Genomic DNA, 17,423 nt, shown 5'->3' on the forward strand with positions numbered 1-17,423 from the left:
CTCTGTATATAAAAAGTGTTCATCGAAAAGCAGCAAATAAGGGTGGCGCTGCTGTAGCAAAAGTGTTAGTTTTAAAAGAATTGCTCAAAGTAATAAGAGTAAGATAAAGATCCAAAAAACTCCTGCTACACAAGCACCGTTCTGATCAATTTTGTAACTGTTATTTGCTGTTTTTAGATGGAAACTTTTTTAATTTAACTCCTTTTTAAGATAGTTCTCCTTATCTCTACTCTCCATATTTTGAACAGAACGCCAAGTTCAACAAAATCCTACAATATATGCAAATTTATACATTTATACAGCCCTACATAAATGTGAGTAAGATAGTTCGCCATTTTTCAGCTAATGTCAAACAGACAAATTGTTCTTAAAACACTATTTTTAAGTAAAGGTAAGTTTTTTTAATAATTATAATACTTAATTTTAATAAATATTACATGCGTCAATTTTCCTGTAAGAAATTATTAGTTACAAAAACTGACCTTAAAAATAATATTTGTGAAAATTTTGTCTATTTGACATTTGCATAAACATGGCGAACAATCTTACTAACATAAAAGTGCTCGAGACTGATCTATTGTTGAGAGGTTTAACTGTATTATAAAAATAGTTTGCAAAGGAAAATAATAGGTGTCACTACAATGACAATTTATTTTATATGTTTCTGAAACAAACTATTGTTTTCAGTTTAAAAAAAATTGTTAGTCATGATATTTTCTTTATAAAAAGATCATAAAAGTAAATATTGTGATAATAAAAGAAAATAAAGTATTAGATCTTTTGTTTGAAACATTTCTTTTTAAGTGTTATTCCAGAATAAAACAAATTTAATTAGGAAAAAAATTGTTTATATAACTTTTTTTTTTTTTGTAAACAAATTGTCAAATGTCATTTTCGCCAATCGTGTAATGATTTGAAACTAAACTAACACAAAGTTAGAATATTTAAGGTTATGGCAATAGTTCAAAGTCGATGTAACTCTTGTAGAGTTATTATTCAATTCTGAATAATAATTAAAGAATTTGGACACAAAGTGCAAAAAAAAAGTTTGTGAATTTTCAAAATAACGTGTGTAAAAATAATTTTAAAAAAAAATGGCATTTCGTAAATTAATCGAGGGTGATTGTGGCCAAGATAATGCTCTGCAACAAATTGCGGGACATTTTACACAAGACTTAGCAAAAACAGAGAAATTACCAAATTTTGGTCAAGTACCATTAGAATTTCAAACTCATCCAAATGCTGATCAATTGGTACAGGAATTTATGCAAGAGACAATGGTTGTCCCGCAAACATTTCGTATGGATAACTTGTTAGAGGAGATGCGGGAAATCGAGAATCAACATCATCATATGATGGGACCAATTTTAGGACCTAGTGTTAAAGAAACATTACATTTAGAGGAAGTTGGACAAAAAGAGCCTACGGATCATTTATGGGCGGATGAATATATTAATAATGGATCCACATTTAATGTAAGTTCAAATATGTTTATAAAATTTTTTTTTTTAACAAATTTATATTGTTGAAATTATCGAATGATATTCGGGTAATTCGTGACAATCATTTATAACTAATCGATATTGGGTTAGCTTTCGAGGATAATGTTAATATATTTAGTAACAGCTTTCATCCCAAAAATCGAAATAAAAAACTTTTTAATATCTTTTTGAAATTACTTTTGAAATGTTTATAGGTAATGTTATAAAATTCTTAAAAAAATATATGTATAACGTTCTCTGGTCAAATTTTTGATGCGTGACCAAAATAATGCGATTATTTTAAAATTTTGCCAAATGTGGAACTCGAATTAAATCACATAAGTTGTGGATCTTCGGGGTAGGGCTCAATGTAGTTTCGTAAACCAGAAAATTATCTGTTCGGTTCTCAAAGATCCAACACAAATTGTTCTATATATATATACACGGTGTTCTGTTATTGACTGCAAATCGGTGGCCTACAGAATTAGCTCATAAAGACGATAGAAAAAGTTATTTATCAATTTTGGATCTGAGCCCTAATTTGGTTGCTACAGGGATGACAAAAATTGCTCACACAAGGTGTGTCTTTAATTTAACCTAAACAAACAAAAGTTTTTTACTAGTTGCATTTTAAGTTTTAACAATTTTGTTTGTTTACGTTCAATTAAAGACATGCCTTGTGTGACGTAATTTGTTTTTTACTAATAATCTAATGTTTTTTTGCAAAAATATAATAAAAATATAAAAAGTAGGGATTTGACAAAAACCAATGAAATAATTTTTTAATTTAAAATGTTTTTTCAAAATAATATAATCGAATGAAATCAGTTGATATCCCTTCTTAAGTTAAATGAAATTTACTAATATCTACTGATTATCATTGACTGCTGGTTATCGAATGATATTCAGTGAATAAACAAATTTATCAATTTTTGTCATATCTGTAGCGCTCAAATTAGGGCTCAGATCCAAAATTGGTAAATAACTTTTTCTATCGTCTTTATGAGAGCTTATTCTGTAGGCCCACGATCTGCAGTCAATAACAGAACACCGTGTATAGATTAAAATTTCAAAATATTGGCCATTTCTCATGTTTTTGTTGTCTTTAAGGCGTTGTGTATCTTCCCTGTTCTTCAAAATTGCGCTAGGGAGCTGAAAATTTATTTTAGAGTTAAATTAGCCGCCCAGAAAGTACAATTTGGAGGACTCTAAATTATTTATTTATGTAAATATTTCATGCGTCCAAAAATCTTAGACAAAAACTCCATTTAAAACTAGAGCATTTTAGGTCATATTTTTTCCCGTAATGATGAAGCTCTGAGTTTTTTTGTTGCCCATTGGAAACGGAATCCTAAAATACAAAACTAATTAATGCTTAATCCATGATTGGATTATCACATTTAAATATTTTGTAAATCACTTAATCAATCAATTATAATTTTGTAATCCACATCAAATTAATTTAAATACTATTTGCAATTTGTTTTTAATTAAAATCGAATAATTTGACATCAATCATTTAAATACAAAAATAAAATGTTCACTCTTCAGCATAAGCGTCGGTAAAATGAAATTGTTGAGGGGACTCAACAATTCAGTTATACGATACAATAAATTTTGGTTTTATGGTCTGATCTTTCTTAGTTAACCAATCAAAAAATAACTTTAAAAAAATTGTTGAATTTGATCGGAGGCATTATATTCTGACACCAGATTGGATCTAGTTCTTCGGGTTGCTTTAATAGCCAATTTAGATTATAAACAGTAAGAGATAGAATAAAACTTTCAATTAGAAAGTTGATTCTCATAAAAAAAAAAAACAATTTTTTAACACCCATATTTCATAAAATTAAATAATTAGTCCATTTTCGGTTGTCCGCCCGCCTGTCTGTCTGTGGCCACGATAACTCCTAACTCAAAAACTAAAAAAGATATCAAGCTGAAATTTGTATTGAGTGCTTAGGACGTAAAAAGTGAGGTCGAGTTCGTAAATGAGCAACATAAATCAATTGGGTCTTGGGTCTCTGTTTATCCTTGAGGGCGCAAATTATATAGTATGTATTATATGGGAATATCAGTTATGTGTGTGTGACTTGAATGTATGTGTAGCTATCTAAGAGTGGCTATCTTTCTCTACTTACATTTCATTTGCTCAAAAACATGAAAAAAACATAAATTCTTTATCAATAAAAAGTATGAGCTTAATGGCAGAGTTCTAGTGCTTATTATGTTTTTTTTTTAGGAATCAATTGCAAATAATGAACAAGTTTGGTCAAATATACAACAAGGTGATGGAAAAACAAATGAAAATTTTGAATTAGGATTTGGACCACAATGGGCCGAACAATATTTATCACAGCAACCGACAGTAAGTGGGGGTGAGGTTGTCAATGTTAGTGAACAAGATGAATTAAAAACTGATGATTTGGCAGCAACAGCTGGGGCCGTTGCCAAAACCTTAGAAGGTGATCCGGATATGCAATATTCGAAGGTAAGTTTTTGAAAAGAAATAGGTTATCATTGGCTTAAGACTTGCCTATCTAGCCTTACCAGTGATCCGTCCTGCTGAAAGGCAGTTGCGACAGATATGCAGCCTGACCGTCTAAATAATAGAATGGAATTAAAATAAAGGGTTTTGAGAAATGATTTCATTGTTCCCTTCAAAGGTTTCCAACGTCCACAAGAGTACGCTATATCTTTCACAGCCCCTATATCTTCTCAGTTCCCACAAGGGGATATTATTGATTTGACATCACTCTTTAATGTGCCGTTCAACCTGAAACACCCTGTAAACTGTTAGTTAATTTAAAGCAAAATTGTTTTCCTAATCTAGTTTGTAAAGTTTATGCAACTTTTGGAAAATCAAGAAGTATTAATTGAAAATGGTAAGGTTTTGGAGCGTGGGGGCTTAGAAGATCAATGGGTAGAAGAGTTTACAACTTCTACATCCAATACCGGTGAAACAGCAGGTAATTAAATTTAGTATAACCGTTATATTCATATACCTGATGCCCTTCAGTTGAATTTGTAGCACTAAGAAGGCTTTCCATTTTCCATTGTTTTCCAAAAACCGTTTGATTATTTGAAGATCCTATTTCAGCGAATTCAACCGATGGACATTTTTTAACTCATGAACGTTACCTCATATTTAACTAGAAAGTCAAGGACTTCAATTTTTCTTTTTACTTTATAGAAAGCACCGCACAATTTTGGAAAACCTTGGAAGATAATTGGAAACGATTATCAGAAGATGAACACGACTGGCTATCATTTAATGAACAATCACAGGTACTGTATCGATACTAGACCTTATATTAAACAAAACTAAAGGGGTTTCCAGTAAAAATGATCGAATTTTAAACTCAAACAACTTATACATGAATTTTTTTTCCCCCGTTGTAGGATGATTTGTCCGTGGGTGGAATAGACGTGGACATCATAAAAATGCTCTTTCAAATTAAAAAAAAAAAAAAAAATTGTTCATGTTATGTTTAAAATTCTATCATTTTAAATATATATAAACTTTATTGATATGCCAATTGGCTAATCAAAGTAATACATTGTTATAAGTTATACACAGAAAATCAGAATAAAACTGAAAGATTACATAGCACAAAAAGAAACATCATGAAAAATATAAATAATAGAAATTTTAAACTAAATGTCCAATCAGAAATAAATGAATAAAATAAAATAAAATATGGTCACAAGTACAACAAGGCAAACCTTATCCTTATTCAAAACCTTATCCTTACTTTTCCTGTTCCTTATTTTAGTATTTAACACATCATACGCAAAAGAACAACAATATCTATCCACTTCAGTTTGATCATCACCTTCTGCATTTCCAGTTCGAGCATTCCAATCCCCACCCATAATTATTTCTGCCTTTGGATGTCTTTGAGACAAGCTTATTATTTCTTCTTGCAACTGTTTGAAAAAGTCAATATTGGCCAAAACCGAACTTCCTGGATGTAAGTAAACTATCATTTCATTTTAAATGAAAAATCTTTTATAAGGGATTTACCATATCCAAGACTTATTCTCTCTCTTATTTTATCTAAATTCATTCTTAAACCATAGACTTAAATTATTGGACTGTGTGCTTAGAGTAACTAAATTTTCGTTTCGCATTTTTAGGACTACAAATTTTCCACAACAAATCCAATGAGTGAAATTGAAAATCCGATTGAAATGGGTAAAGTGAGATTATCAAACTATGATATACCGTCTGCAGTGTTATGTTTTGAAGCTGCATGTCAAAAAACACCAGAGAATGCTGAAGCATGGCTACTGTTGGGTAAGTTTTCTCTATTTACCATAATTGTCATAGACAGTACGGTAAAAATCTACCTGAAAACATTCGGTTGATGCTTTCCCGTTTTCTGGAAATGGAGCTATTATTGATAGTAAAAATTCAAAATATTTTCAGGTATGGCACAAGCTGAAAATGAACAAGACCCGTTAGCGATACAAGCATTAGAACAATGCTTACGTTTAGATCCAACAAATTTGAAAGCATTACAAGCGTTAGCAATTAGTCAAACAAATGAAAATTACCAAAGTCAAGCATGCAATACATTAATACGTTGGATTAAAAACCATCCAAAATATTCACATTTGGTCACATTCGATGTGGAAAATCCGATAAAAAATAATATTACAAGTTTTATGTCAGAGTAAGTTTATTTAATTTTTATTTTATGCTTTTATCGTCACGATTTGTCTTTGTCACATGTTTTAGCAACTTGTGGTCACTATTTTTAGGGCATTTAATCAATTATGTAATTTATTACATACTTAACCAGGCCTTAGTAACCAGATGTAACGCAATAAGTAAAGTAAACGACCTTAAGGCTATTATCTCCGTACAATATTGTTAAAATGTTTTGGACTATATGCACGGTAATAGTATGCACGCTTATAGTCAAATAATGTATTATTTTTAGCTCTAATGTACCAGGTTGTTTTCAAGGAGGGTACAGAGGACCCCCTTGGTTTATCCCTCTTATGTTTTATTATTATTATTAATGAGGGGAAATATGACCATAGTGGCGAAGCTCTGCTACTCACGAGTTTTTCTTTTAAATTTTAGAAGCCAATTTCAAGCAGCTGAAGATTTATTAATTAAAGCTGTAAACATGGATCGGTCAACAATTGATGAAGAGGTTCAAACATGTTTAGGAGTTTTATTTTGCTTATCTAGTGAATATAATAAAGCTGTTGATTGCTTTAATACAGCTTTACAAGTAAAGCCTAATGTAAGTTTTATTCGTCAAAAACGAACTTTATATCGATTTCCACATTTTGTTTGTTTATTTTTTTATTTTTATTAGGATCCGCGCTTATGGAATCGTGTTGGTGCTGCTTTAGCAAATAATAGTCAGTCAGAAGAAGCAGTTACAGCATATCGACATGCTCTAGAATTGAATCCTGGTTTTATTCGAGCCAGATATAATTTGGGCATTGCATGTATTAATTTAAAAGCTTATCGGTGAGTACTAAAAGTTTTATTTTTCTTGGATATTAACATTTACATTTAAAAAGAACGTTGTTTCCAAAAAATTTTCTCGAAGCCTCTTCAAATTCTTTATACGCTTTCAATATTCTCTCTAAGTCTCTAATGAGAAGCCACTTTCAGTCCAGTCTAGTAGTCTTCGTTCCAAGGATTATCGCGTAAGAGTTTTTATAAAACTTTTTCCAGGAGTTTCTTCTAATTCAATCCTCCTGTTAGTTCTCGTGTCATAATCTATCTTGTCTGGGTCTTGACTGCGTCACAAAAAAAAATCATTACATAAAAAAAATATTTCTCGCTTGTAAAGAAAAAAAGGGGTAGTTTTAGAGGTGTTTTTCCCATTTGTGAACGGTTGCGAAGGATAAATTTACGTTTTTTAAAAATCCTGTTATTTTGAAAATGTTTCACGTCTAATGGAAGAAACCCGACCTTCCTAACGTGAATAAAAGTAAAAAGGGTAGTTTTTGGGGTGTTTTTTTTTTTTCTATTTTCGGGAGGTTACTGTGTAGGTAATAAAAATTTTTAAAGAATTCTGTTAATTTGACTTTATTAAGGGTCGATTGGTGAAGATCCCAATTTCCTAGCACGTATAAATCAGAAAAACGTAATTTTTAGGAGTATTTTTCCGATTTTCGGGGGGATTGCAATGAAAAACGTTGAATTTTTCCGATTTTTCCAGTAGATTTCAATCAATTCCGCGTCGATTGCAAAAAAAACCGCATCTTTCGAACACTTCTGGAAGTGTCTTAGAATTTGTTTCGGTCAGTCAGTGAGCTTCACTTAGGCCTATATATTATTTTAAGGTTATTGATTGAAGGCTTTTTCCACGGAATTTTTAATGAATTTCATTTTCCATTCTTAGTTTCTCGAGATATTCTTTGAGCCATTCCAACCGATAAAAAATTTCCGAGAAGTTTATTGTCTAAACTTTAAAAGGTTCTCCCATGGGTAACTGGTTCTAGCCCTCCGAAGGATTAAGTTCTTTTACTTTACTGCATAGCCTTGTACCCAGAAGATGATGAATTTATTGTTACTGTTCAGATTATACTGCTTGAAATTCCACTCACAAGAAAAGAAAACTTGAATTCCATGTTTAAACAAAACAACTCGGTATATACAGGATATTCAAACAGATAATTTAAAAAATTTCTCATGATTTACAGGGAAGCAGCTGAACATTTTATCGAAGCATTAAATCAACAAGCAAAAATTCAAGAACGATTAATATTAGGTGATAATATACCAAAAGACGTACATCGAATAATGTCCGACGCAATATGGATGACTTTTCGAACGTGTTGTAATTTAATGGGACGACAAGATTTAAAACATCTATTAGATAATAGAGATTTGAACGGTTTGAATCAGGCATTAGGATTTACAAATGAATAAATCTTTATTTAGGAACTAATCAAAAATATTTGAAAAAACAAACAGATTATCAATAATGGGTTGTTGTGTGTTTTACAAAAAATTGAGCGGGACAAAAAAATTAATTTTGTGGGTTGTTGAAAGGGTGACGGGGATATTGATTCTGTGAAATGAAACATGTTTCGATAACGAGACTTTTTGTTTCTCCTGTAAATTATTTATTGTATATACATATGTGTAAATTATATTATATAAACGGAGGTCTAACGATCGAAATTTTCTGCCCAAAATAATGTAGAAAAATTGTATGTATTTATTGGGTGCAAAACAAAACACAATTTTGGCTCTGGTTAAAAGTTAATACGTTTGTTTCTTTTAATAACTTTATTAAAGGAATTTTTTTTCTTTTTCAACAACCTCAAGCGTAAATATTTGCAAAATTATTCGGCCAAGTCCACATGACTGGCAAAAGTTAATTCGTAAACGATATACTGGCTGTGATTTGTAAGAATGCTTACGATTTTATCTCAAATACGACAGCATGAGATTTTGCATCTGTTTTGTGACGAAAACTGTTGTTGGGTGGACATCAAAAGTCAAAACGCTCTTGTATTTTTTCAATTTTTAATTTTAAAGGACCCTGTTACGTCTAAATTGAGATTTCACTGAAATTTTCTGATACAATGGATTCTGATAGTTTTTTATTATTAGATCAAAACTTTCTACAGGCTCAAAGTCTTTTTTTTGGAATCAGTCCGCGATTTAACTCAAAGAGAGAATTTTACCCAGGACGATACCCTGCGGTATACCAGATTGAATAGGAAATAGTACTATATGGTATTGAGAGCGTATATCTGTTGTATTATTCACCTGATAATTAAATTATTATATTTTTCAAGAAATCTCCAAATATACTTGTTAGGTTAGGTCAGGTTAGGTTAGAGTGGTTGTCCTGGGGTGGGACACACTTAGGCCATAGGAGGGTCCGTTTTGATATCGAAAAAGGGTTGGCCCATTCCTGGCCACTACTCCTGAACCATTTGTAGCTGTTTAGGAACAGTAGGAATGCTTTGACGTCAGCGGACTTCAGGTCGATAAGATTGTCAAAGAAAAGCTGGCTCAAGTGAGTCCACTTTCTCGTGTCAAGAGCTGGACAGTGACAGAGAGGATGAGATATCGTTTCTTCTTCCTCCTCACTGTAACAGCTTCAGCAGTAGTCATGATACGCTCTCAGACCCAGGCGTTCAGCGTGCCTGCCACCTAGCCAGTATCCTGTAGTAGCCGCAACAATTTTGCTAATAGAGGCCCTTGGAAGTTATATAAAGATCTTCAGAACGGCTACGGCTGTACTCAGATCATTTCTGTCTTGTCTTGTAGTGTAGAAGCACGTTCCTCCCTCTATCTAAGATTGGCCTTTTGTAAGGTATTCTCTTTAAGGAGTAACTTGAAGTTCGAAAATAGAACTCGCAGATGTCTATTGATGCTTTTGTCCGGCAGCATTGTGCCATTTCTAGCAAGCTCGCCGGCTTCACAATTTTCTGGAATGTCCCTGTGTCCAGGTACCCATACCAGATTTACCTTTGGGGTTGGATAGACTGAGCTGAAGGATTTTAGCGGTACTTGGCTGTCGGTGAAGATAGCAATGCCACTACACATAAGAGTGTTCAGTCTTATACATTCACGCTACAGTGATCCGACAACCACTATTTTACCTCTGTAAAATACCTCTTACAATAACGTGAATGAAAACAAGTGTCGTTACTCACTTTTGTTGACAAGAAAGTTTTATCCATACAATTTTTGGAGGTAATTGGATCAGAAAATTATACCATATCTACGCTCTTAAAAGCGTGTATTATTACCTAAGTTTGAACTTTGACGCTTTTCTCAAAAACACATAATTTGAAAAACTTTTAAAATCTGGATAAGGTAGGGAATTTTGAGATTCTGGAAATGTCAGGAAATTTTGGTGAAGTTCTGTATGAAAGTTCAAAAACAGCCTGAGTTTTACCATAACCGTGGAATAACTAGAAAAAAGTAAAGGGATTTCATGAAATCAATTCGATCATCACCTTGTTGATATTAACGAATCAGTCATTATTTCACAATACGTAAGTTTTAAAACACCTTGTAAAAACAGAGCAGAGTTGCTTTTTGATTATTATTTTTTCACTAAAAAAAAAAAGCTCACCAAATACAAGCGTTATCTGACCCTTAAATCCATACTTGTTACGACGTTAGACTTCCTGGACAACTTTTTTTTTATAATTCTGTTTTATGTTTAACAAAAAAAAAAATGTAAATTATAATCCGCCATATTAAATGTTTTAACAGAAATTTTCGTCCATATCGACTTCGAAAAGTTTATATAAAAATTCGTCTTCGCAATAAAAATATATTAATAATTAATGTAAAAGTTTTCGAAGAAATCTATTCGAGTCGATACTGAAGAATATTCACAGCAGATTGACGTTTTTCTCTATTTAAAGTGGTTTTATACCAAGACTATCCTTTTCAGTGGCGTAACTGGGGACAGTGACACCAAGGACAAGATTCCGATATTATTGCATCATTTAAAGGTTGAATATACTTGAAAATGTTCATTATTTCTTATTTTCTTTTTTCGAAGCGTAACATTATAGTGTGCATTTACAGTTTGGAATCCCTGACCATCAAAAGGTAACTGAATTGCCACAGATTAATCAGTTTTTATTGCTATCATGTTCCAATTTTTTTCACTACACTCTTTTATTTTTTTTGCGTCAACGCAATCAAACTGTGAGAAAGTGTTTGGGTTTCAACGCTAGGTGGCAGAAAGTAGAACTAAATTTAAATGACTGGGCTAGGCAAGTAGTTAAACGTTATCGATCTAAGTCAATTGCCTAGCTATTTGATTGAATGGCTGAATATAGTTCAAATTTATTAAGATTAAAAAATGCATTTTAATTTAAAATAAAAAGAAATTATAAATCAAAGTTTTTATGTCTCAAAAATATTATTTTTCCATTGATAATATTATGGCGGCCATTGACCGGAAAAATCTTTAGCTACGTCAATGAGTGTATCAAACTAGCTTGTCATTAACTGACATCTAACAAAGCGAAATCCTCGTCGATATGATTTTATAATCTAAAAAAAAAAAAATTATTCGAATATACAAAGTGTTTCAAAAAAATGTATACATACTTCTAATGCCTGTAATGTCTATAATTATTATGATACAGAAAAATTTTTAAATTTTAAATACTGTGAACTAATGTAGGAACCCAGGGTCCTATCGAAAATGTTCAGATTATTGATCATTGTCTAGGAGGTGGCGATCGATTAGAGAAACCGGTAAATGTCAGGGAATTTTAGTATCATTCTGGAACAATTTTAATCACAAAATCTCGCCACCTTTTTATAGTACAGACATAGTTGATAACGTTGATCGATGGAATTCAAAATTTTCCGAGTCGTTGCTATTGGTATTTGGGCATATTTATTTTCAATAACTGCTTTCAACTCAGTGGTTGTAGCTAGTTTTGTGCTTCACATTCGTCAGTATAATGGTTCTTTCAAATCAACGACAGTTCCTTCAAATCAATGGTTGCTTTCAAATCAGCGGTTGTAGCTAGTTTTGTGCTTCTCATTCCCCAACAAAGTAGCTTGCCGTGTAGATTTTCTAAGAGATTGCTGAGACTTTTCTCTGACTTCTCTTTCTCTTATAGGGCCGTTGCATAATCACGGTCTTCCGAATAGTTGTTTACGATAGTTCCTTCAAATCAGTGGTTGTAGCTAATTTTGTGCTTCACATTCTCTCTTTCTTTTATGGGGCCGTTGGAAAATCACGGTCTTCCGAATGATTCTTTACGATATTTCTTGTTTTATTTTATCTCGCAAACAAATAATTATGTGTCGCGTTGATCCGTCTCGTTGAAATTTCATCGTTGTATACATTTTATTTGGGACACTTTGTAAAAGTTTCGAAAAAATTTACGCATTTCTTGGTATAAAGTCCACTTTAATAGAAATTTGTTATTTAGTTTTTAAGTTATTCTAAAAAAAGATTTTGTGTTTGTTTATTCGTTTGTTTGTTTTTGAGAACATGGCTGTGAAACTGTTACGTTTATCAAATTTTGTTTGTTTTGTTGAAATTTAGAATTTTATTGAGAAATTCAGAATTTTATTTTATTTTATTTTTTATTTTTTTTGCATTACAATCAAAATCGATATTGAAGAAACCGTACAAATATGGTTGTTATAGATATATAGACATAGAAAAGCCGTTCAAATATGGTTGTTATATCCGATTGTCGAATTACTATTGACTAAATTACAGAGGAAAGTGTTTCCACAGAGTGGCAACCGACCGGGAAAATCTGGAATTTTTATTTTAGTTAAAATGATAAAAAATACTCTAGATTTGAATTCTGTAGATCTCATTCTTCATCGATATCTTGAAATTTAGTAAATATTGTGCGTCAATTTTCGTGTGCGTCAGTTCAAAAAACATAGTTTTGAGAAAAACGCATCTGAAGTTTTATGAAGTTTTACACTCAATTTACGTAAATTAATACGTATTATTTAACTACTTACTCTGAGTCGTTAATTCTTGGGCCATATAATAGTTCTTCAGCCGTTGTAGCTGCTTCAAAATTATCTATTTGATGTTGTCTACGTAGCATTATACGTAGCAGCTACTGTTAGCTACCTGCTTTCGAACGTTCTAGAGCGCGTTTTTTGTTGAAAATTCTGACTACATCTAACCCCTTAAATATAATACGTCTTAGAATGTTTAGTACCTAGCCTAAACTTTGTCTATAATACAGCATCTTATTAAATAAATACATCAAAATATACAAACGTTTCTTAAAAATTGAAGGCACGACGATTATAAGAATAAATACGATAAAATTTAGATAGAAATGCATCGGCATAAATAATAACAACCCATCGGTACCCCCATGATTGTATATTTGTTTGATTAACAGCCATTTTTGTATGAAGCGTTCTGACTATAAAAGGGATTATACATTCCGCAAAACTTTTTGTTTCGTTAAAAATACACAATATTTGTAGGCATGTAACTTATGGCTTAACTCTATTACGGCTCATTTTAGGGGTACAGAAGTGAACTTGAAGATACGCTCCTTCAATATGTTCTAAGATTCCTTCAATATATTCTAAAGTGTTGTCATGGTATTCGAATATTAAAGACCCTTTGTAAAAGAAAACAAGTTTAATGTTTGTCTTGATTTTTTCCCACGAAACAAATTTTGCCGCCACTGCGTGCGTCTAGTATAAATCTAGCGCTGAGTACACGTGCCGTGTGTCAGAACAAACATTGAACTTCATTGAAAAAACATTGAAAGTTCATTTCTCTACCCTTAAAAAGGAGTCCTGGTAGAGACAAAAAGGACCAAGGATACCAAAGTTGCATGCCTGTAAATATATTTTTAACGAAACAAAAAGTATCCAGTTTTTATTTTTGCGGGTTGTATATAATAAAAATTTGCCTTAAATTTCTAGTGGATAATTTTGGATGTAAAAATTCATGAATCGAGATATTTTTTCTAGATTCTTCTCGAACTCAAATTCGTATAGCTTTTTGAAATAGAATCACTCGAAGATTTTTGTTTGTTTTATTTTTTGGACACATCTAAAAAAATATAGGTTTTAGTTTAGAGTAGCTTTTTGATTACAAAATATTTTTACAACAGTAAAGGGCCCCGCAAAAATTTTGTGCTCGTGGCAGTTTTTGATCAGAACGATTTAAAGAACATTTTAGAAGCGGTTAGAAAAAGTTTCCACAGAAAGCTATTTGCCTATCCAATCGTGCGGGGTCCTTTAAAAGAGTTTTGTACAAATATTTTGTGAAGAAAAATTGCAAACGTAACTTTTCACAAAATGTACAGAGTGTTTCGAAAAGAAACATTCGATTTTATAAGATTTACACGGATAAAAATAGAATAATAAAATAGTGGAAAATCGGTAAAATTGATTGTGTCTTTTCGAGGATACTCAGTATTTAAAATATATTCTATATTAAATCATTTTTAATCGACTGAAATGTATTTTAGCAATAAAATGTGTAAAAATTCGGCAGAAATAGGCCATTATTTAACAAAATATTGCCGTAGCCTATTCACACGCTAGCTAGTGATTTAAAATTTTATACAAAAAGCTTGTAATTGCATGTAATAAAAATTCAATCGAAAATTTACAATTTATTTAATAAATGGGCTCGAAAAACGACCTACTTTCGATTATCAAAAATTTGCAAAATCATGCTAGCATGTGAAAATATACACCGAAATTTTCTTTTTATGAAATTATTACAAGATGAATCCACAATTTTTTGTAACTTTTCTGCTTTAAGAAAGGGGGAGGGGTAGTAAATAGCTTAAAACGAATTAATCGTTTTATCATTCTAAAATTTTGCAGTTTACAACTTCGTCCGATATTTATAAAATTTAATGATGAACCTTTCTTTGTTCGGTTTGAAAACGCTCTAGCGAATCGAATGCAACTTCAATGCTTCGTTTCACGCGACTAAAGTAATCATGAGAATGTGGAGATAATGCTCGCGTCTACTTCGCGAGAATGTACTCGCCTGTAATCGCATGTTCCCTTTGACTTGCATACAAAAAAAAAACTTTAGCGAAGTTGGACAAGACGAGGCGAGGATAGTCGAGACAAGTATTTCGACTTTACATTCTCGTCCCTCGCCTGACTTCAACATGCTACTTTTCAAGAGTGTGAAGGAAGCAAAATAAACTTTCGGACGAACTTCTACCGACAAAAATTTGGAAATAGTGATTTTTGAGGGTTCATTTTGTTATATATCAAAATTTGCATGTATTCATACGGCTAGAATTATTTTTTCATTTTGTATAATTATGTTTAAAATAATTAAATGTTGATCTTCCATCTACGAGAAAGCTGATCTCTGGGAAAAATTAAGATTTAAGGTAGACGCTACTTCTTTTTTTTAATAGATTTTCACCTATTTTCCTGCGATGTTGTAAGAATATTACAGAATATTTAAGAATTAAAGGCTCTGAGCGTTTTGGAAGACCCCTCTAGTACCAGCGAGTTTGCCCCGATATCTAGAGCAGTCTGATAATTTTATTTAGTGTCAGATATTTCAGTTCTTCGAAACGTTCATAGACAATCTGCAATTGGAATCGTGAAAACCCAAGTGCTTTGTGTCCTATTTTATGGCAATTTGTATAATACATGATGTCAGATAAATGTAACCCGCAGCTAGAGGCCTCGTGTGCGCACAAAAGAAATTGATATGTTTTATGGAGAGAAATTTTAATTGAAAAATTTTGACCTTTAGTGACAATAATTATTGTTGACTTTTTTCGACGCTTGCTGTCTGTCAAAACTGCCTTCATTCGTCAATGTCTTAGAACCGTTTAAATTCATTGTCGATAATGGCGATTGAAAAGGATGTATTAGAAAAAGGTGAAGTTTCAAGATGCTATGAAAAATTTTGTATCCAAAAAAGGAGGGTTTTCCCATCCCCGGCCACTACTCCATGAACCAATTGGAGTTGTATATAATAGCTCGTCAAAGAGAGGCTGATTTAAGTAAGTCCATTTTCTCATGGCAAGAGCTGGGCAGTGACAGAGAAGATGAGACACCGCGCACAAAGCCTACAGCTGCTCCGCGAGATTGCGCCCAAAATTAATTAATCCAAGATTTCGGACCCACACTTTCTATACTTGACACCTTAAAAGTGTCTACAGGTGCAAATCATATGTATATATGTTTCATCTTCCGCCATACAGGCCCTACAAGTGGGATCATCAGAGATCAGAGAAGTTATGAAGGTAGTAATTCAATTGACAGTGTCCTGTCAAGAATTCCACCATCCTTCTCAAGCACAGTCAAATGACCTAGCTGTGGTTTCCCAGTAATCAAGATGATTCGGTAAATTATGGAGCATCTCACTATGGGAATAACAATCTCGGGTGAAAAGAGCGTTTGAGACAACCCCTCTCGTGCGCCAACGAGTGCGGTGTTTTGTTCGCTTTAAAGCCTGTAACCAGGCTATCTTGATCAGTCTAACTGTTATTCAGTTCTAGGAGATTCAATTTCTCCAAGCATTTAACCCCCTCTTATTGATTCCATGGATTACATTTGATTTGTATTGTCACAAATTGCCATAAAATATTATTTGAAAAAAAATATGTTCATGATATCTCAAACACAAGTTATTAAATTTAAAATTATTTATGGAAAACTCGTTAGTGGAGTCCCTTATATCAGAAATCTCGAAGGAAATATATGTGACACTCATTCGATGCTCTCGCATAGAGTTCAACATTTAATTCATTAAATTTGTGTAATTATTATTCTAAGTTCTTTTTGTAAAGTTCTATTTTTATACTATATTTAAAAAAAAAAAAAAATTGTATAATTTTATTATGTAATAAAATTTGATTGCCTTTTGAGTTGAAGTAAATTTTTATATAAATATAAAATAAACTTATTTTAATTCTGCCATCAAAAATTTTTATTTCTTTCAAAATTACCTTCACATTCAACATGGATAATAGGATGTCTAGTAGTCCTTGAAAACCTGGAAATGACCTGGATTTTTTGTATTTTTATACCCTGTATATATGTAATAAAATTTTGTACATAGATATTTAAAACAGTCTCCATCCTTTTGCAGTGATTTTACAAATTGTTTCATCAACCCCAATTTGATATGGAGAGGTGGCAACAGTTTTTCTGGCGGCACCAAAGTAGTATTGATAGCATTTTTCTCTCCAGGTTTTATTCCAATGTTGTTCTCTGGCTCTACTATTCCATAAGCATAAGAAGCAAGGGTATTTATTATAGCCTGCCTGCTGACCCAAAAGTATCGTGAGTATTTGGAAGTCCCCCACAAACCATCCCTTTATGGTCCTGATATTTGATTCTTTCCAGGATAATGGCCAAATTGTTATAGTTATTTTTCTTCCATATGTACAGAATACCCCATTGGAAACGAAACTAATTTATTTTTACTGTGCAATAATAATAAGACTAGTTTATGTTGTTACTAATATCTATAA

The 17,423-nt window shown here is 32.1% G+C and overlaps 1 protein-coding gene across 1 annotated transcript; it reads left to right on the top strand.

Annotated features, from left to right (window-relative positions):
- The first annotated feature begins 1,073 nt into the window (after positions 1–1,073).
- Positions 1,074–12,358, top strand: LOC123302502 (peroxisomal targeting signal 1 receptor). The gene is made up of 9 exons (XM_044885454.1): positions 1,074–1,475; positions 3,724–3,972; positions 4,315–4,450; positions 4,675–4,769; positions 5,622–5,781; positions 5,914–6,160; positions 6,577–6,742; positions 6,818–6,975; positions 8,160–12,358. The coding sequence occupies exons 1-9, from the start codon at positions 1,095–1,097 to the stop codon at positions 8,386–8,388; spliced, it is 1,821 nt and encodes a 606-aa protein (XP_044741389.1). The 5' UTR covers positions 1,074–1,094; the 3' UTR covers positions 8,389–12,358.
- Positions 12,359–17,423: the final 5,065 nt, after the last annotated feature.

Source organism: Chrysoperla carnea, chromosome X (genome assembly GCF_905475395.1).
Source record: "Chrysoperla carnea chromosome X, inChrCarn1.1, whole genome shotgun sequence".
NCBI lineage: Eukaryota > Metazoa > Arthropoda > Insecta > Neuroptera > Chrysopidae > Chrysoperla > Chrysoperla carnea.

Excerpts from the sequence above, each read along its gene's own strand:
- LOC123302502 (XM_044885454.1), top strand. The coding sequence starts at position 1,095 with ATGGCATTTCGTAAATTAATCGAGGGTGATTGTGGCCAAGATAATGCT. Across the intron at positions 3,973-4,314 it reads CGGATATGCAATATTCGAAG|TTTGTAAAGTTTATGCAACT; the intron begins GTAAGTTTTTGA and ends TTCCTAATCTAG. Across the intron at positions 6,976-8,159 it reads ATTAATTTAAAAGCTTATCG|GGAAGCAGCTGAACATTTTA; the intron begins GTGAGTACTAAA and ends CATGATTTACAG.